Source organism: Triticum aestivum, chromosome 1D (genome assembly GCF_018294505.1).
Source record: "Triticum aestivum cultivar Chinese Spring chromosome 1D, IWGSC CS RefSeq v2.1, whole genome shotgun sequence".
Lineage (NCBI taxonomy): Eukaryota > Viridiplantae > Streptophyta > Magnoliopsida > Poales > Poaceae > Triticum > Triticum aestivum.
Window position 1 is genome coordinate 443,562,256 of NC_057796.1, and position 21,773 is coordinate 443,584,028.

The 21,773-nt window shown below is 52.1% G+C and overlaps 1 protein-coding gene and 1 pseudogene across 1 annotated transcript; both read right to left on the minus strand.

The window, feature by feature from the left end:
- Positions 1-8,004: 8,004 nt before the first annotated feature.
- LOC123182763 (disease resistance protein RGA2-like) lies at positions 8,005-11,820 on the minus strand (annotated as a pseudogene).
- Positions 11,821-12,099: 279 nt separating this feature from the next.
- On the minus strand, positions 12,100-13,361 carry LOC123182766 (probable serine acetyltransferase 5). The gene has a single exon (XM_044595423.1). It carries the CDS (start codon positions 13,271-13,273, stop codon positions 12,326-12,328), a length of 948 nt encoding a protein of 315 aa, XP_044451358.1. The 5' UTR covers positions 13,274-13,361; the 3' UTR covers positions 12,100-12,325.
- Positions 13,362-21,773: the final 8,412 nt, after the last annotated feature.

Here is a 21,773-nt window from a genome sequence, read left to right on the forward strand (position 1 = left end):
TGCTTACCTCCCTCACCGGGAGCTGAGCAGCCCAAGTCGGTAGCAGCAGCTGCTCCGTCTGCCTCTGGTTACCTCCCTCCCTCTGAACTGTCGAGCAGCGGCTCGGCAACAACAGCCTCCTCTTCACGCAACAGCCCCCCTGCAGCGAGCCATGTCTGCAGGTCGCTCTCAGCACACGGCTACCTCGAGCATGCGGTGCCGGCAGGAGGCCGAGCGCGCCGTGGCAGAGGAGCGTGAGCGAGCGGCTGTAGCAGCAGCTGCTGCGGCGGCAAGGGTGTCGAGGCTGGCTGCAGCGGAGCTGGCAGCAGCCAGAGCGGAGGTAGAAGCAGCCAGGGCGGAGGTAGAAGCAGCAGCAGCAGCAGAAGCAACCCGTGAGGCTAAGGCGGATGCCAAGGCACTTCGCGGCGGCCCTGGCAGCTCCAGCAGCTCCGCGCCTGCGGACGACGGCGCCGACGCAGATCGCGCCAAAGTGGCGCAGGAGCGGACGGCGCAGTGGGCAGCCGAGCACGCCCGCGCTCCAGGTGGAGGCGCGCACCGCGACGGCGGCTGCAACGACCAGGACCGCGGCCTCTACGAGGTCCGGACTGTGGTCAGGGATGTTGGTCCCAGTGTTGGGTGGCCTACCCTCACTAAAACCAACTACGTCGAGTGGGCCGGGATCATGAAGGTCAGGCTCCAGGTGCGGCGCATGTGGGAGGCAGTCCAGGACAGCAACGTCGACCACCTAGAGGATCGACGGGCGCTGGACGCCCTCATCGCCGCAGTCCCGCCCGAGATGCAGTTCTCGCTTTCCAACAAGCGGACTGCCAAGGAGGCTTGGGACGCCATCGCCGCAGCACGCATCGGCAGCGACCGTGCTCGCAAGTCCACCCTGCAGGCACTTCGTAAGGAGTGGGAGAACCTGGGCTTCAAGCCATTCGGTGCATTCCCGAGAAGTACAAGCAGATGGCTCGCTCGATCGAGTCGTTGCTGGACCTCTCCACGATGACGATCGAGGAGGCGATAGGCCGTCTCAAGGTCGTCGACACCGACGAGCCACAGCCTCCCTCGGGGCCCATCACCACCGGTGGGAAGCTGCTCCTAACTCGGGAGCAGTGGGATCCCAGCCCTGGTGACAGGAAGAAGGGGGAGCCTTCTTCCACGACGGGCGGCCGCAAGCGTGGCAAGCAGCGCAAGGCGCGAAGAGGCCCCCCGGGCAAGGCACAAGGACGTGCCGAAGGTGACGCCCGCGGAGGCGCCAAGGACGGCGCCGCTGGCAAGCCCAAGCCGGCACAGGATAACAGTTGTCACAACTGTGGCCGGCTTGGCCATTGGGCCAATGAGTGTCGACAACCCCGACAAGGCCAGGCTCACGTCGCACAGGCGAAGGAGGAGGAGACAGCTCTGTTCATGGCGCATGCAAGCATCGAGCTATCTTCAGCGACACCAATCACAAAGGCTCCCCTCCACCTCGACGAGCCAAAAGCACACGCTCTTCTTGGCGATGGCTCCGGGAAGGACAAGACTGAGGGGTGATGCCTCGATACTGGCGCCACCCACCACATGACCGGTCGAAGGGAGTTCTTCGCCGAGCTCGACTCCGACGCGCAAGGCTCCGTCAAGTTTGGGGATGCCTCCGCTGTGGAAATTAAGGGCGTCGGCTCCGTCATCTTCACCACCAAGACGGGAGAGCACCGGCTGCTCACCGGTGTCTACTACATCCCCGCGCTAAGGAACTCCATCATCAGCTTGGGACAGCAGGATGAGAACGGCTCACGCGTGCTGATTGAGCATGGGGTCCTACGCATCTGGGATCGCCAGGGTCGCCTTCTCGCCAAGGTACCCAGAGGTGGAAATCGACTTTACGTCCTTGATGTGCAGGTGGCACAACCGGTCTGTCTCGCTGTCCGTCGGGACGACGAGGCGTGGCAATGGCATGAGCGCTTTGGGCACCTTCATTTTGAGGCCCTGAAGCGTCTAAGTGCCAAGGAGATGGTGCGAGGCCTGCCATGCCTCGACCATGTGGAGCAGTTCTGCGACATCTGCGTGATGACGAAGCAGAGACGACTCCCCTTTCCCCAACAGGCGAGTTTTCGGGCCAAGGAGAGGCTGGAGCTCGTGCACGGAGACCTGGGCGGCCCGGTGACGCCAGCCACACCAGGAGGTCGACGCTACTTCCTGCTGCTCGTCGACGATCTCTCCCGTTACATGTGGGTGATGATCCTCGGCAGTAAGGGAGAGGCGGCGGACGCCATCAGGCGCGCGCAGGTTGGTGTGGAGGTGGAGAGCGGCCGCAAATTGCGCGTGTTGCACACTGACAACGGCGGCGAATTCACGGCGGCTGAATTCGCGTCGTACTGCGCTGATGAGGGCATCCAGCGCCACTACTCCGCGCCGTACAGCCCGCAGCAAAACGGCGTCGTCGAGCGGCGCAACCAGACGGTTGTGGGGATGGCTCGGGCTCTCCTCAAGCAGAGAGGGATGCCGGCTGTCTTCTGGAGAGAGGCGGTGCTAACAGCCATCTACATCCTCAACCGCTCGCCTACCAAGGCACTCGACGGCAGGACACCGTACGAGGCCTGGCATGGGCGGAAGCCGGCGGTCTCCCACTTGCGGGTCTTTGGCTGCCTGCGTTCGCCAAGGAGCTCGGCCACATCGGCAAGCTCGACGACAGGAGCACTCCGGGAGTCTTCATCGGCTACGCGGAGGGCTCAAAGGCCTACCGCATCCTCGACCCAAAGACACAGCGTGTGCGCACGGCGCGAGACGTCGTGTTCAACGAAGGGCGAGGGTGGCAATGGGACAAGGCGGTGGACGACGGCTCGACGCCGACGTATGACGACTTCATTGTCGAGTACGCCCACTTCAAGGAAGCCGGGGGAGCAACCAGCTCCTCTTCGCCGGGCACGCCTACTGAAAGATCGTGGATGTCGCCTAGAGGGGGGGTGAATAAGCGCTTTAAAATAATTACGGTTTAGGCTTGAACAAATGCGGAATAAACCTAGCGGTTAATTTGACAAGCACAAAACCTACAACAACTAGGCTCACCTATGTGCACCAACAACTTATGCTAAGCAAGATAAACAACTAAGTGATAGCAAGATATATGACAAGAAACAACATGGCTATCACAAAGTAAAGTGCATAAGTAAAGGGTTCGGGTAAGAGATAACCGAGGCACGCGGAGACGACAATGTATCCCGAAGTTCACACCCTTGCGGATGCTAATCTCCGTTTGGAGCGGTGTGGAGGCACAATGCTCCCCAAGAAGCCACTAGGGCCACCGTAATCTCCTCACGCCCTCGCACAATGCAAGATGCCGTGATTCCACTAAGGGACCCTTGAGGGCGGTCACCGAACCCGTACAAATGGCAACCCTTGGGAGCGGTCACCGAACCCGTACACTTTGGCAACCCTTGGGGGCGGTCACCGGAACCCGTCAAATTGCTCGGGGCGATCTCCACAACCTAATTGGAGACCCCGACGCTTGCCCGGAGCTTTACACCACAATGATTGAGCTCCGAACACCACCAACCGTCTAGGGTGCCCAAGCACCCAAGAGGAACAAGCTCAAAGGTACCAAGCACCCAAGAGTAATAAGCTTCTCAACTTGTAACTTCCACGTATCACCGTGGAGAACTCAAACCGATGCACCAAATGCAATGGCAAGGGCACACGGAGTGCCCAAGTCCTTCTCTCTCAAATCCCACCGAAGCAACTAATGCTAGGGAGGAAAATGAGAGGAAGAACAAGGAGAACACCAAGAACTCCAAGATCTAGATCCAATGGGTTCCCCTCACATAGAGGAGAAAGTGATTGGTGGAAAATGTGGATCTAGATCTCCTCTCTCTTTTCCCTCAAAAACTAGCAAGAATCCATGGAGGGATTGAGAGTTAGCAAGCTCGAAGAAGGTCAACAATGGGGGAAGAACACGAGCTCAAAGGATAAGGTTCATTGGGGAAGAAGACCTCCTTATATAGTGGGGGGAACAATCCAACCGTTACCCCCCACACCAGCCCCGCAGAGAGCGGTACTACCGCTTGGCCAGCGGTACTACCGCTCCCCCCCCCCTCGCGGTACTGCCGCTGGGGCCAGAGCGGTACTACCGCGGTGGTCAGGGCGGTACTACCGCATACGAGCGGTACTACGGCCCCCACTGCCGCGGCTAGTACCATAAAACCCGACACGAAAAAGACCCCTCGAATCGAGGCGGTACTAGCACGAGACCGCAGCGGTACTACGGCTGGGGGCTACCAGCAGTACTACCGCTCTGGAGCGGTACTACCGCTTGTAGCACCCAAGCGGTACTACCGCTCCGGCCCGCGGTACTACCGCTGGGACCAAAACTGCCATAACTTCTGCATGTGAGCTCCGAATTGAGCAAACTCAAGCTTGTTGGTTATAGTAAGAAGAGGCAAGGAAGGTATGCCAACAAATAGAGGAGTGAAACCTCCAACCGAGAAGAACCGGCATAACCTTCCAACATCGAAAACATCATAGAAGATGCGAGTGAACTCCGTTTTCGATGAACTCGAGCTTGTCATCAAGATGACCATAAGCTCCAAAACTCACAAAGAGAAAAACCAAACAAGAACCAAGAAAGATGATGCAAGGATGCAATGGTTTGAGCTCTCTATGAACGATACGATCAAGCTACTCATCGAGAGCCCCCCTTGATAGTACGGCAATCGATCCTATAACCCGGTCTCCCAACTACCATCATGAGACCGGTAAAATAGAAAACCTATCAAGAGCAAACCTTTGCCTTGCACATGGTCCACTTGAGCTAGATCATGACGATCTTGACTCCCTAAAGATGGACCACCTTTCTTGATTGCGTTGGCTCGATGAAGACTAGTTGATTGCTCCCCCATACTCCACTATGGGTGAGCCACCCGTCCACACATCTTCACAAATCCATTGTCACCACAATGGCTTCAAGCATTTGATCTCTTCGTGATGCTTTACTTGAACTTGCCCGCTTCACTTGAACTTGCACACCGCAACCTAACCCCACAAAGAACTCTCACAAGGGCCATGGGTTAGTACACAAAGCGTAATTGACAATGCTTACCATACCATGGGATCGCTTGATCCCTCGGTACATCTTGTGCGCTTTGTGTGTTGATCAACTTGATTCACTCTTGACTTAGTCTTGATCAACCTTGACTCTTTCCAACTCTCTTCATTTGGATGATGTCTTGAAGGTAAACATGAATGATCACACAATCTTCTTCTTCAAGACATGCTTGCAATAAGCTCAACTCTCACATGACCTATCTTTGGATAATTCCTTAATAACACCTTGGTCACCACATAAACTCCTTGAAACCAACACATGGACTTCAAGAAATGCCTATGGACAAATCCTTCAAATATAACTCAAGGCAACCATTAGTCCATAGAGATTGTCATCAATTACCAAAACCAAACATGGAGGCACCGCATGTTCTTTCACCTAACCCGGCCGCCAAAACCACATCGACTCCGGTGCCTGCTACGCCGACGGCACCACAACCGGCGAGGCCGCACACTCCAGCCCGGCAGTCACCACCCCGGGCTCATCTTCATCAACACCAGCTCACGCAGAGCACAACCCGACGAAGTTCGCTTCTCCGCTCACTCACGACGAGGAGCGGATCGACGCGTATTATGGCGGCGAACCGCTGCGGTATCGTACGATGGAAGATCTACTCGGCGACCAGCCGGTGCCGAGACTGGTGCCACGTGACCTGGAGGCGCAGCTACAACTCGCGTGTGAAGACGGCGAACCACGGTCTTTTGCAGAGGCCGAGAGAGACGCGGCATGGCGCGCCGCGATGCAGTTGGAGATGGATGCGGTCGAACAAAACCGCACCTGGGAGCTCGCTGACCTCCCTCGTGGTCACCGCGCAATCACCCTTAAGTGGGTGTTCAAGCTGAAGAGGGATGGAGCCGGCGCCATCATCAAGCACAAGGATCGCTTGGTGGCCTGAGGCTTCTTGCAGCAGGAAGGAGTCGACTTCGACGACGCCTTCGCTCCCGTGGCACGGATGGAGTCCGTGCGACTTCTCGCGCTGGCTGCCCAGGAGGGCTGGCATGTCCATCATATGGATGTCAAGTCGGCATTCCTCAACGGCGACTTGAAGGAGGAAGTCTACGTGCATCAGCCACCGGGATTTGCGATCCCTGGCCAGGAGGGCAAGGTACTCCGCCTGCGCAAGGCTCTCTATGGCCTACGGCAGGCACCTAGGGCGTGGAACGCCAAGCTGGACTCCACGCTAAAGAAGATGGGATTCGAGCAAAGCCCGCATGAGGCGGCCGTCTACCGACGGGGCAGTGGAGGAAACGCCCTGCTGGTGGGCGTCTATGTTGACGACTTGGTGATTACCGACACCAAAGATGCAGAGGTGGCAGCGTTCAAGGAAGACATGAAGGCCACCTTCCAGATGAGTGATCTGGGGCTCCTCTCCTTCTATCTTGGGATTGAGGTGCACCAGGATCACTCCGGGATCGCGCTTCGACAGTCCGCCTACGCCAAGCGCATCGTTGAGCTAGCTGGGCTCACCGACTGTCACCCAGCTCTCACTCCGATGGAGGAGAGGCTGAAACTGAGCCGTGACAGCAAGGCGGAGGAAGTGGATGCTACGCAGTACCGACGCCTTGTGGGGAGCCTTCGCTACCTCGCCCACACACGGCCGAACTTGGCATTCTCCGTCGGCTATGTCAGTCGGTTCATGGAGCGACCGACGACGAAGCACCAGCAGGCAGTGAAGAGGATCGTCCGCTACGTAGCAGGGACCCTCGACCACGGCCTCCACTACCCTAGGTGTCCGGGGGCGGCACACTTCGTCGGATACAGCGACAGCGACCACGCCGGCGACATCGACACCAGCAAGAGCACGAGCGGGATCCTCTTCTTCCTCGGCAAGTGTCTCGTGAGCTGGCAATCAGTCAAGCAGCAGGTGGTGGCCCTGTCCAGCTGTGAGGCTGAGTACATAGCGGCCTCCACCGCCTGCACTCAGGCGCTCTGGCTCGCTCGACTGCTTGGTGATCTCCTCGTCCGAGACACCAGAACGGTGCAGCTCCTGGTGGACAGCAAGTCCGCCCTGGCCCTGGCAAAGAACCCCGTTTTCCACAAACGGAGCAAGCACATCCGACTGAGGTACCACTTCATCCGCAGCTGTGTGGAAGAAGGGAGCATCGAGGCGAGCTACATCAACACCACGGACCAGCTCGCAGACCTGCTCACCAAGCCTCTTGGGAGGATCAAGTTCCTCGAACTCTGCTCCAGGATCGGGATGATTCAACCCTCCCACAAAACGACGTGGGGAGAATGATGGATAAGTCTATGTACTAAGGTCTTTGTGGGGCTGCAGCACATGGTCCTTTGGCTGCAGCACATGGTCCTTGTGGCAGTTAGGATAGAATCCCTGACCATCAAGGACTGGCAGTTAGGATAGCATCTTAGACTAGCATCTTAGCATATGCTTGGCTGGCTAGCAGCCTATAAGTATGTATCCCCAACCCCTCAGGTTAGCAATGGCATTTGTGTGAGAAATAAACCAACGAAAATTGCCCCAACTCTCCTAGTGTCATCCACAACTATGAAATGCTCAGGCTGAAAGGTCTAACACTTCTCAACCAGTAGAATATGGTTCTGCTGACAGTATCACCAAGAACTGCAGAAATTAGTGTCTCCATCGTAAACTGCAAGCAAACAGGAACCCATCCCAGCCTCTCACCATAACTTGAAGGAGTTAGCAAGTTGCTGACTCCATGACTTTGAATGGTCAGCTAAAGCTTCAGAAAGCAATTATGCTGTAGCTTCCAGAAAATAGGCCTTCTTATTGACCCATTCAACAAAGGCGATGTTGCTCTGACAGAAGAAGAAAAGTACCTGTTATTGATTTAGAGGTTAACATGGTGGAAACTTGACGCTGCATGTTTGCACCATTTGAATCAATAGCCAGATCATGTTTTTTTCTTCCTCCGTCATTTCTAATACCTGCACAATCAAGAAGCGGTTGTTCCTTCTCAGCGTGTTCTTTCAATTGTTATCCAGCACAAGCACTGAGCAGTGCGGCCGTTCACTGGAAACAAGGTACCAGCAAAATATATCAGCTTGGCCCAAAAGTGAAAATAAAGTCCGCAGAAATATCAACTAGATTTTATTCCAAGGCTTTGGTTACTGAGATGAAGAGTATACAGGTGATTACAGACACATCTCTACATGATGACCGATCAGTCTAGAACCAGATCACATAAATGAAACACCAACATTTATAACAGCAAGCAAGGAAGTCTAATACATACCAATCTGGTAGGTCAAACATAATAGATCGAGTATACAAGAAGTCAAGAACAGAACTACGGTGTGGTGTTCTTGTGCTGCACAAACTCGCAAGCATATATGTAGTTATAGTATGGTGGTATGAGAGACCTCCAGCACAAGACCTCAAATTTACCCCGCGGCACAGTGCTCCATCTCCTGAATAGAACATCTGCCACTATTATCCTCGGAACTTCGCCCTGAGCAGCAGGCCCATTTTGGTAACTATGATGTACAAGAAATAGCTTAAGATCCTCAGAAACTCGCTGTGTTTCAGAAATGCGCAAAGCATACTGAGACTTACCACATCATAATATTCACCGAGCGATAATGCATTCTTCTGCATGTACTTCCTATTGGTTCTGAGAACCCTGCACCAGAACCAGGCACTGAGATTTTCCCTCAGTAAGGTAGCAACAAGATATACGGAGCTGAAAGATCCATCCATCTCGAGGGCCAGCTCCATGGCTATGGAGGTTAACCTTGGGTGCTCCTCCGGGTCAGTGCTTCCAAACACGAGCATCTTGAAGAAATACCGGTAAGCTTCTTTAGACAAACAATTTCGCTTGATGGCTTCGGTTGTTCCAAAACTGCCTAGCTAGATGGTACTCTGAGCTCGATGGAGTTAGGAAGTTGCTGACTTGGTGACTTTTAACAGTCAGTAGCAAGCTTCAGAAAGCAATTGTGCAAAATATTCAGAGAATAGGCATCTGACCCAGCCAACGAAGGTGACACTGTTATGACAGAAGAAAAGTAATGTTTCTGATTAAATAAAGGTCAGTGTGGTGGAAACTTGAAGCTGCAAGTTTCCCCTGTTGGGATCAACAGTGAAATCACTTTTTTCTTCTGTTCTTTTCAAAACCTGCACAATGGCAGTGGTTGTGTTCGTTCAGTCTGTTCTTTCAGCTGTTGTTTCATCTTGTTAGCTCCAGCTATCTGTGTTGCTTTTCACTTGTGGTACTGATCTTTGTAGCAAGGCATGCAGGTTGCCTAACCTGAACTCCGCAGACTCGTGTGCGTGATGTCTTCTTTGACAAGACACCGTTAACCAGCATCATGGCTGAAAAGTGCCAAACTTCACGGCAGGATCTGCAGAGGTTGCACCAGCTGCTTCTGAGGATCTGTGCCGATGTTGAGGACGCCCAGGTTACTTGTCCTTCGTCGCCCTCTCTGAGTGGTGCCGTCGTTCGTGTAACCGAATCAGGCTTCTCGAGTGGTTGGAAACAACGCTAGATGTTAGTACTAGCAAGATATGTCAACCTTATACAGTAAGTGAAAAGAGAGTCAGAAGAAATATCAGCTACTTAGTCATGGGCTTGTTTATTCAGATGAAGAGTACACAAGTTATTACGGGATATTCCCTTTTGCTCCTACGTGCACAATCAGTATTTAAGGAGCCCTATGTACTGGGTATCAGTTACAATACTCCATAAAGGATCGAGTGAAGACTCAAGAACCAGATCAACTTTTAGACCAGCAAGCAGTCTCATCTACCAATCTGGTGAGCCTTGGTTTGTAGACAAGAAGATAACCCACCAGTAACTCGAAGCAATGTCACCACGGTGCCAAAGAGTGCTTCCCTTATTCGTCTATGCTGTGGTACTTCTCGTGCCGGACAAACTCGCAGACAGTTGTGTAGCTGTAGTACGGTGGTATGAGAGACCTCCAGGACAATACCTCAAATTTTCCCCGTGGTATAGCGCTCCAGGTGCCGGATAGAAGATCCATCACTTTTATCCTCGGAATCCCACTGTGAGAAGCAGGCCCATTTTGGTAGTCACTACATCGCAGAAGGAAGTTAACATACTCAGAACCTCGCCACCGTTTGGCCAAGCTGCAAATATAACGAGGCTGATCTTCCTCAGCAGGATATTCACCTAATAACAAGATATTCTTCTGCCTGTGCTCCCTAAGATGTCTGAGAACCCTGCACCAGAACCGAGCGCTAAAATTTTCTCTCAGTAAGGCAGCAACAACATATGCGTATATGAAAGATTCACGCATCTCTAGGGCTATCTCCATGGCTATGGATGTTAGCTTTGGTTGCTCCTCCGGATCCGTGCTACCAAACACGAGCATCCTGAAGAAATACCAGTAAGCTTCTTTAGACAAATAATTTAGCCTGACGGCTTCCGTTGTTCCAAGACTGGCCACCTTCTCTGATCGGCTAGTGATTATGATCTTGCTCCCATGTGGCATGCATCGTTCAGAAGAGTGCAGCAGCTTCTTCCATACTCCTTTGTCCACGTCCCCTAAGAGCTCAATGACTACCAACGACTTCTCTTCATCCAAGGAAATATTTTGATGCTTGATCACGCAATGATCTCTAAAAGTTGTCATCGTTTCATCTTGAAGGTTGTTTCCAGTGTAGAGCAAGATCAAGGAGAAGTGATTCCGTACACGCTCATCGTTGCAAACATGGTCCACAAGAGTGCTCTTTCCAACACGTGCAGGACCGACAATTGTAAGAACACCCACATTTCCATTCCCTGGAGGCTCAGCTTGTAGCAAAACGCTAATGGATTGTTCCCTCTCCATTTGGCGGCCAAACATATACTTGTCCACAAATAAATATGCGCCATAGGGTTGGCGGTACATGCGAGGGTAGCTCATCAGAAACATAGCAAACTCTTTCATATCAGCAACCATGTTTTCTAGGCCAATAACAACCTGTTTCAACTTCTGACTGCTTTCTCTACCAATTACCGTGCTCTCAATCTGAGTGTTGCTAGAAAGAAGGCGAAAACGCTTAGCTGGATTGAAATCGGATTGAGCAAACAAGAAGCGACTCGCCTCCTCATCATTGGTCTTCCTCTCTCTGCACCTGAAGGCATCGAGAAGGTAGTACCCTCTGAACATTTGCTGTCTCATCGTGCTAGCCTGATCTATCATCCCTCAGTTTGTGACACACCGCCCCTCAGCCTCCTCGACAACAGCACTTATCCTCAGAAGCAGCTGGCGCAGCCTCTGCAGATCCTCCTCAGCAGTTGTCTGCTCACGGCGCTTCTTGATCACGAAGGATATAGCTCTGCCGACAAGATCACCAAGAACCGCAGAAATGACTGCCTCCATTGTGAAGTGAGAATGAACAGGAACCCCTCCCAGCACGTCACTGTATGTATGGTGCTCTTAGCTCGAAAGACTTTCGAATTTGTTGACTCGATGACTTGGAACAGTCAGGCGGAAGCTTCAGAAGGCAATTGTGCTATAAATTTCAGAAAATAAGTGTTTTTGTCTCCTAGTCTTCATTGACCCATTCAACGAAGGCGACATTGTTTTGACAGAAGAAAAGTATTTTTTTTATTCAGTAGATATCAAAATGGTGGATATATATATACAGCATGTGGGAGCTCAGTGATTGTGAAATCACACAGCCATATGTCCTACAACTACAAAGAGATGAATAAATAAATAAACATACAGAATAAATGAGCATGAACTTCAACCAGATTCATAATGCTAGAACAAGATACTTTTTACTTAAATTTTTGGGGAAATGCTTTCATAAACTTTGTCAAGTGACACTGGCAAATTATAAAGGTTCAGAAAAACAGATACTAGACCGGCATTTATCACCCCGTTCCAGAACTTAAGAATGGATTATTACCTAAGAGCTCTAATACAGTTCATTTGATTTGATGTAGAGAAAAATGACGAAAGTGGGATCTGAAAACATGTCTGGAATTTAGTATGTGGCATCATCATCGGTTCACACACTATAATCATGTGATCTAATATGCCCTTGAAGCTTGATCAATCCATGACCTATGTTCTCAGAAAAGCATGATTAATCCGGAAAACGATTAAAGTACAACCAAATCCACCATGGATTACAAAATCATTCATTCATCAATCATCTGCTATCAGTATCCGAGCATGGTTGCTCAGCTGAAGAAACAATTGGTCATACACACTAGACTACAGTTGATGTTCATCCACAAGCCAACAATACCAAAACAAAATCACTATGTATTTGGTAGCACAACACGGTTACTGATACAGAGGATGAGTAATAGACCTTGGACAATGGCTCTCTCAGATGGTGTAGTCGGACCACTGCCTTATGAAGGAGGTGTGATCCATGGACTCTCCGGGCATGTCCTCGTCCTTGTCGGAATCGCCCTTCCTCCCTCCAATCAGCCTGGCAGGGTTGCCCACCGCCGTGCTCCTCGCCGGCACATCTATCAGCACCACGGAGCCAGCCCCAATCTTGGCCCCGGCTCCAATCATGACGTTGCCGAGGATGGTAGCGCCGGCGCCTATGAGCACACCGTCCCCAATCTTGGGGTGGCGGTCGCCGACCGCCTTGCCGGTCCCGCCCAGGGTGACGTGGTGGAGGATGGAGACGTTGTCGCCGACGACGGCGGTCTCGCCGATGACGACGCCGGTGGCGTGGTCGAGGAGGATGGCCTTGCCGACGACGGCGGCGGGGTGGATGTCGACGGCGAAGACATCGGCGACGCGGGACTGGAGGGCGAGCGCGAGGGGGCGGCGGTTCTGCGCCCAGAGCACGTGCGCGACGCGGTGCGCCTGGATGGCGAGGAAGCCCTTGTAGTTGAGGAGGCAGTGGGAGAATCCGACGCAGGCGGGGTCGCGGGCGCGCGCGGCGAGGAGGTCGGCGACGACGGCGGCGCGGAGGGAGGGGTGCGCGGTGAGGGAGGCGAGGAAGAGGTCGTAGAGGAGCGTGGAGAGGAGGGTGGAGGAGCAGAGCTTGTTGGCGAGGTGGAAGGAGAGGGAGCGGGGCAGGGAGGGGTGGGAGAGCACCGTGGCGTAGAGGAAGGAGGCGAGCGCCGGCTCGGCGTCCGCGTCGCGCCGGGCCTCCGCCTTGATCTGCGTCCACACCCAGGACTCGTCGTCCTCCGACTCCGGCGGCGGGTAGGCCGGCACCACCTCGGACGGGAGCGCGGGCGTGGGGGGCGGCGGGTGCGGGTGCTGGGGGCCGCCGTCGGGCTCGCGCGCCTGCGGCTGCTGGCCCGCCGGCATCGCCGCCGGCCGGAGCTGCGAGGGATGGATGGATGGATTGCTGGTGGGCGAGTGGGTGGGTGAGGGTTGCGGGCCGCCTGCGGATCAGATTGCGGGGGCAGAAAAGGCCGAGGCCCAACGGAGCGCACGAGACGGGCGAGTGGGGCCCCGAAAAAATAGGAACGGGTCTGGTCAGGTGGAGTAGAATAGAACCTTTGGCGACGAGGAGATGGGATTCGGAGTGCAGCCGTCGGAGACTTTTTCTGGTTCCATTTGCCTCCAGCCGCCGTGCTGTCAGCGTGATTTGTACGATCTTCTCCGGCGACGTTTTCACAAAGGATGCGATGAGAATAAGCCTCTCTTTGATTCTTTGATTCTTTGATTCGTAGGATTCTTAAAAACACAGGATAGGAAAAATAACGGATTGGAGTGGCATGCCCATTAGCTTCAAAAAAAAAAGAGTGGCATGCCCATTTAAATCTCATAGGATTAACAAAGTGTTTGATGTCAAAAAACAAAGAAAGTGAAAACAGAGGTTGGAGTGGGTGCTAGATTTCCAATGAAATCCAGTACACATGATTCCATATAAAAAATTCCTATAGGATTCAATCATATGAATCAAGCGACCAATGTAGGAAAAATATACTAAGGATTCTAATCCTTCAAAAATCGTATGGAATTCCTTTGAATCAAAGGAGCCCTAAAGGGATTCTGATTCTTCAACCGCGTTGGCGGTGTCTCATCGGGCGTTGTCATGAAACCAGGGAGCTTGTGTTTTTTAAGATTTGGTGTGTCCGACCTTGCAGGTTTCAGGTTTATGTCCTTGCAGATTCGTTCCCATGGATCCGATGAGTCTGTGTTAGCCTCTTTTTTTTTTCTTTTTGCCTTTGTTGGTATAATCCCTTTCTTTGGCGTTTTGGTGAACATCTTTTGGTTTCTTCTAGAGATCGTCCCAAGCCTAAGTGCATTCAACATTTATGGCTTCCCATCCTTTTAGATGGACAATTTAAGAGGGTTTCTAAATATATATGTAGTCAAGTTTGTGCAGATGTTGCCGCTTCGATATGATTCTGGCATCTTCACTGTAGTCGTGTTATTATTTCTTGTTGCAAAGATTGATACTATGAAGAAGATGTTTCTAAAAAAATCCCGGCATTGCCGCCGCCGGAGCTGGTGGGAGTACTTCAAAAGTGCTCATAGGGGTAGAACGTAAGAGGTGAGTGTATATGCGTGTTTATTATCATATGCGATTGGTGTTGTATTAAAAAGACATATGTATAAGAGAGAAAACGAACAATTCGTGGCGAGGAATAGGGTTCCAAGGGCAGCCGCTGGAGACTTTGCTCTTCTCGCCTTCGGCCGCCGTGCTGTAAGGTGAAAGGAACCCTCAATCTCTCTTTGAGTATGGAGAATTTCTATGAGCGTTAATTTTATAATCTTCCTCGGCAATGTCTTGACAAAGGGTGCAGTTTCGTCGAGAATGAAGGTATTCTGATTCTTCTTCTGTTGTGGCAGTGTATCATCGGGCGTTGTCGTGAACCCAGAAAGTAATTTATATGTCCACAGATTTCATGTGTCCAACCCTGCATGTCTTTAGGCTTATGTCCTTGCAGATTTTGTTTTTCTGGATCTGATGAATCTGTGTTAGCACTTTTTTGGTTGCTTTGTTCATATACTTGTTGTGACTTCGGAATCCTTCTTTGACGTTATGGTGAAGTCCTTATTTGGAGCTTCAGTCTGATTATGGTATCTTCAAAAGTCTTGTTAGTTTTTTTTTTTTGCAAAGGTTGATACCACGAAGAAGATGCTTCTAACAAATTTTCTTGTAGTTCTTAATAATAAGAGACTTTGTAGTCATTTTTTAATCTGCATCATCTGTTGGAGCACCGTTTTGGGGCATTTCTGATGTAAAAAATCAGTTATTATTTATAGATCATATACGGGAGATGCTCTAATTACAATCCAAATCAATTGACTACAATCTACCCCTAATACTGCTGGTGGCACCCTGTACCGAGTTTTCTGTTTTTTCTTTATAGGGTACCGACTTTTCTGTTGCAGCCGTGCTCACCGGTCTCTCTCCTATCGAGCCGGCACGGGCGCACCCTGTACCTGACAAACAAATCAAGCTCCACCGTCCGTTCCCTTCACACACACCTCCGCTGGCCGTCTGCCCGACGAATGGCACCGTGCCACGGCCGGCCGCGCGGCGGGGCCCAGGCGGCCAGATAGCCCAATTCATTCGCTCGGCCCTCCTCCGCCTCCGCCTTGCCCGCGCACGGAGCACGAGACACGCCACGCGCTGTCCCCCGGTCACCGCCACCAGTCCACCACCACTCTTCAGCCCCATTCCACTCCCCGCCGCTTTCCAGCCTTCAAGCTCCCCCCACCCCACCACTCGCCCCGCCTCTCCCCACTCCCCATGGCGTGCTCCGCGACGGCGGGCGTCGAGGCAACCGCCCTCCTGTCCCCGCGCTGCCCCGCCCCTTCTCCGCCTGACGGCCGCTCCCGCCGCCACCTCGCCCTCGCCTCCCGGACCCGCCACCGCAGCCTCAGGTACGTCTCGCCCCCCTAATTCGGCGGCTTCACTCGTGAGATGTATATACAACACTCAAAGGGGCTGACTTGGATCCACATATTTCATGCTATGGTTAGATTTTATCTTAATTCTCCTTTCGTAGTTGTGGATGCTTGCGAGAGGGGTTAATCATAAGCGGGAGGCTTGTCCAAGTAAGGACAGCACCCAAGCACCGTTCCACCCACATATCAAATTATCAAAGTAACGAACGTGAATCATATGAGCATGATGAAAACTGACTTGACAATAATTCCCATGTGTCCTCGGGAGCGCTTTGCTTTATATAAGAGTTTGTCCAGGCTTGCCCTTTGCTATAAAAAGGATTGGGCCACCTTGCTGCACCTTTTTTACACTTATTACTTGTTACCCGTTATGAATTATCTTATCACAAAACTATCTGTTACCGATAATTTCAGTGCTTGCAGAAAATACCTTGCTGAAAACCGCTTGTCATTTCCTTGTGCTCCTCGTTGGGTTCGACACTCTTACTTATCGAAAGGACTACGATAGATCCCCTATACTTGTGGGTCATCAAGAACTTAAGTTTCCTCGCAAGCTTTGTCTGGTAGAACTCACTCCATTTCGTCCTAAGTTTTGGCTTCCGTGACTGAGCAACGATCCTTCGAGTTAGTACATCAGTGGTGCTAAGATTACTTTGTTTTCGCTGCAATTTTAGTCCACAAGTGCATGCTAATTTTCAACAATATTGACTATCATTGAAAGAACAATCTACATTAATCAAATCTGAGGTGTGATCCCTGACAGGTAACCCAACCCCCAATACTGGTAATGGTCTTCTTCACGATCTATGTGGTGGTGGTGTTGCGGCATGCAACGACTTCGACGGCGGAAGGCCTAGCCTTGGGTATTGGGGTAAAGTCCCCTAGTCTTTTTTGTGGCAACGACAAGGTTGTGGCCTCCCTTTCTCTCCTTGGGTGTCTTCCTGGCGTGACAAATTGCTATCAGACTAGTGGTTGGGGCGCCACCCGGTGGCGCCGTTTGACAGGAAATTATGCACACGTTTTCATCTATAATTTATAATATCTAAATAGTTCATCCCCACTACCTTATTTCTCTAAACATGCAAGGTATCCACATCAACATCTAGCCACGTCATCAGTTCTCCACCAAGCAATGCGTCTACATGCATCCGTGAGACATGCATCCTTTGGGCCATCATAACTGCCATGCAAAAAATGCAAAAGAAATGGATTCCAGACTTATTTATACTGCACAACGAAGCCCAATCGTCTCATTAGCAAATTATTCTGAAAAAAAAGGAAGCCCAATCGTCTCATCTAAGCCTGATCTAAAAAATATCTAGCCCTGATCTGAAACAAAGTAAGCCCAACCGTCTAATGTTTTTTCCACGCCCTGCTTCCGTTTCCATCTTTCTCTTCTCAATAAAGAAAGATCAATCTTTTACCTTGGCTGGTTTTGTGGGTGAATTTGTCAGAGTAAAAGTGGAGCTCAATGTTCCGAAGAAACTAATCAGGTTTGTTGGAATAACAAAGAATGAACAGAATATCTAAATAGTTCATCCCCACTACCTTATTTCTCTAAACATGTAAGGTGTCCACATCAGCATCTAGCCACGTCATCAATTCTCCACCAAGCAATGCGTCTACATGCAGCCGTGAGACATGCATCCTTTGGGCCATCATAACTGCCATGCAAAAAATGCAAAAGAAATGGATTCCAGCCTTATTTATACTGCACAACGAAGCCCAATCGTCTCATTAGCAAATTATTCTGAAAAAAAGGAAGCCCAATTGTCTCATTTAAGCCTGATCTAAAAAATATCTAGCCCTGATCTGAAACAAAGTAAGCCCAACCGTCTAATGTTTTTTCCACGCCCTGCTTCCGTTTCCATCTTTCTCTTCTCAATAAAGAAAGATCAATCTTTTACCTTGGCTGGTTTTGTGGGTGAATTTGTCAGAGTAAAAGTGGAGCTCAATGTTCTGAAGAAACTAATCAGGTTTGTTGGAATAACAAAGAATGAACAGAATATCTAAATAGTTCATCCCCACTACCTTATTTCTCTAAACATGCAAGGTGTTGTTGGGCATAAGCCACCGCAGGACGCGTCGGGTGCGAGCCAAGGCGCGCCGGGTCCGTGGCCGTGTGTGTGTGTTAGTTAGACGAATGCGTCGGGGTGTGGCCGCGCAGGGCGCTGGACCCGGTCGCGTCCCGTTAGGCATATGTGCGCGGCGGGCGCGGGAGGCCGTGGAGCGCGGGGTGTGGGCAAGTGGGCAGCGGGGCTGCAGCGGGAGCGGACGCGGGCGTTGGTGCGTGCGCGTGTATAAACCCCGTTCCCTGCGTGTTGTAGCAAGTGCTTGAGTTTGTGGCTTGAGTGAAAAAGTGGCTGTTCGTGCAGCCGGGCGCGCGTTCGTGCGCCGGATATATCTGCTGTGTGCGCCTCGTTCTTCTTCCTCCTTTCCTCTAGTCCTGAGCGAGAGAGAGTGAGAGCTCCGGTGAGAGGCACAGTGAGGCTACGGTAACAACATTTGGTATTAGAGCCACTGGTTCGGGGGGCGGCCGTGGCGCGCGGCGGCGTCCGCGGCGCGCGCGGCGCGCGGCGGACATGAAGGTCTCGGCAACGCGCGGCGAGTCCACGGCGGTGTGGCGTGATGCCGAGCGCGCGGCGAGCGTGTGGCGTCGGCAACGCGCGGCGAGTCCACAGCGGTGTGGCGTGATGCCGTGCGCGCGGCGAGCAGCGGCGGTCGCGGAGACGAGGAGGTCGTGGAGGACCTGCGTGGTGTCGCAGAGGCCGCGGCGGCTCGGCGCGACGACCGTGGAGGCGCTGCGCTGCGGTTGAGGGCGCAGCGATGCAGGGCAATAAGCGCGGCGGCGAGCCGGGCGCGACCGGTGCGTGTTATGGGTGCGCACCGGACGCGTCGGGCGCGTCGGGACCGCGGGAGTGGACCGCGTCGAGGCGCTGGACCTGGTTGCGCAGACCGCGTACGTGCGCGGCGGGAGCGCGGGCCAGGAGCGCAGGGACGTGTGCAGTGCACGCGAAGGGCACGGTGGCAGGCGTGGCAGCGACGTCAGGGCGGCGGCGGCTACAACGACGTCGACGGCACGGCGGAGGCCGCAGCGGTGCGGTGCGACGTCCATGGCGACATCGACGACGATGGACTCACCTGCTGTAGTTCGTGGCTTAGGGGGGTGAGTGTTGGGCATAAGCCACCGCAGGACGCGTCGGGTGCGAGCCAGGGCGCGCCGGGTTTGTGGCCGTGTGTGTGTGTTAGTTAGACGAATGCGTCGGGGTGTGGCCGCGCAGGGCGCTGGACCCGGTCGCGTCCCGTTAGGCGTATGTGCACGGCGGGCGCGGGAGGCCGTGGAGCGCGGGGTGTGGGCAAGTGGGCAGCGGGGCTGCAGCGGGAGCGGACGCGGGCGTTGGTGCGTGCGCGTGTATAAACCCCGTTCCCTGCGTGTTGTAGCAAGTGCTTGAGTTTGTGACTTGAGTGAAAAAGTGGCTGTTCGTGCAGCCGGGCGCGCGTTCGGGCGCCGGATATATCTGCTGTGTGCGCCTCGTTCTTCTTCCTCCTTTCCTCTAGTCCTGAGCGAGAGAGAGTGAGAGCTCCGGTGAGAGGCACAGTGAGGCTACGGTAACAACAGGTGTCCACATCAGCATCTAGCCACGTCATCAATTCTCCACCAAGCAATGCGTCTACATGCAGCCGTGAGACATGCATCCTTTGGGCCATCATAACTACCATGCAAAAAATGCAAAAGAAATGGATTCCAGCCTTATTTATACTGCACAACGAAGCCCAATCGTCTCATTAGCAAATTATTCTGAAAAAAAGAAGCCCAATCGTCTCATCTAAGCCTGATCTAAAAAATATCTAGCCCTGATCTGAAACAAAGTAAGCCCAGCCGTCTAATGTTTTTTCCACGCCCTGCTTCCGTTTCCATCTTTCTCTTCTCAATAAAGAAAGATCAATCTTTTACCTTGGCTGGTTTTGTGGGTGAATTTGTCAGAGTAAAAGTGGAGCTCAATGTTCTGAAGAAACTAATCAGGTTTGTTGGAATAACAAAGAATGAACAGACTGAATTCTATCAAGTCCAGTATGAAAAAATACCAGAGTTTTGTGGCAACTGCGGACTGATGGGGCATTGGTATCAGGAATGCGGTACAGGAGAACATGATTTAACCAAACTTGAATGGGGCGATTTTCTGCTTGCTGATGGAGGCAGAGGCAGAGGTAGAGGCCGCGGGGCTGGTAGAAATCCTGGACGTGGAAGAGGTGAGGCTGGACGGGGGGACCCTGCTTTTGGTCCTGGCCGCGGACGTGGGGCTCCTCCTTCTGTGTTTGCCGGAAGGGGAGCAACACAAAGCTGGCGACACAATGCACTCTTCAATCCGGATGATACAGAGATGGAGACAGATCAAGATGTGCAGAATGGTATGAATAGCATGGAGGCTAGAAATAATAACATGTTGGGAAAACGCACGGCGGCTGATACCCTACAGTCAGCGCCGGAACCAGTTAATGCACTAGCATTAGTTCCTGGAGCGACTAAATCTTCAAAGGTCGCTGCTATGGTGGGTCAACTAGAGGGTGATATTCTGCCAGGGATTACATCAGTGGCTGCTAAGTGCTAACACACCTCAGAAAAATGCTAATAAAAAGAAATTCAAAGCAGTAGATGGGGGTGCAGTGGAAAACCTGAAAGGTCAGCAAAATAATGAGATATCGGCGTCCTCCCGTGAGGGGGATGACAGGACGCAATGAAAATACTGGCTTGGAACTGTCGGGGTCTCGGGAATGCCCCGGCAGTACGTGCTTTGCTGGATGTCCAGCGAAGATGCAACCCCGAGGTGATGTTTTTCTCGAAGACGCACCTTGATAGCTATCCGGCATAGTGTCTTCGAAAGAGATTGAAGATGGACCAAAAACTAGTTTGTCCGATTAATGGTAGAAGTGGAGGTTTAGTTCTTTTTTGGAATAATAGTGTCAATGTTCATAGATTAGCTCTTGATCCTATGTTCATTGATGTAACGATTGAGGATAATAATAATTCTGTTTGGCGTTTGACTGGGATGTATGGAGATTTTAGATGGGAGAACAAACACTTGACGTGGTCTCGTATGCGACGACTACACCAAGCTCATAACCTACCATGGCTCCTGGTGGGTGACCTTAATGAAATCATGTACCTTCATGAGAAAGAAGGAGGCAATCCGTGCCCGCCTCCAATACATGCAAGCATTCCATGAAGTTGTTGAGGACTGTGAGCTGCATGATCTTGGGTACCTCGGTGATCCATATACATGGCGTCGAGGTCGGATCAGGGAACGTCTTGATAGAGGGCTTGTGAATGATTTGTGGTCTGCCCGTTTCCTCCACGCGGCACTACAGAATATGGAGTTCAATCACTCAGACCACAGACCGCTCCTTGTGGATACTGAGTACTATGTACAACCACCGAGTGGAACGAACAATATTCATGCCAAAAGATTCGAAGCTCGGTGGCTGAGGGAAAAGAAATTTGATGAAAAAGTGATGAATGCATGGAACGAGGCAGGGATAGATCCCAATGTCACGAACATACATGAAAAACTCAATAAAATGCATGCTAGCTTCCATGACTGGTGTTAAGGCATATCTCTCTAGATGTAGTTTTGGTGATTGATGACAACAAGTTTGCGGACTAATCGTGTGCTTTGAGCATTTCAGAGATTCATCATTTGGCACGAGACGATTTCTTTCCCCTCGGAGTGTCATTCAAGACGGTGTAGCTCTTTCGCTTCTTTTGGTGGATTAGTTTCGTAGGAGTCACCGTACTATCAAGAGGGGGTCCGCTTTGGTAAGGCTAGGGTGGAATCAACACGTGCACATCCTCTTTACACCCTCTGAGCCTTTCCGCTTCATTGGAGATATCTTTCCTCTCTCTTTGGGCTGAGTCTGGTCCCAGCGGTAGTACCGCGGTACC

Bases quoted from the DNA above. Each gene is read 5' to 3' on its own strand.
- LOC123182766 (XM_044595423.1), bottom strand. From the start codon at position 13,273: ATGCCGGCGGGCCAGCAGCCGCAGGCGCGCGAGCCCGACGGCGGCCCC.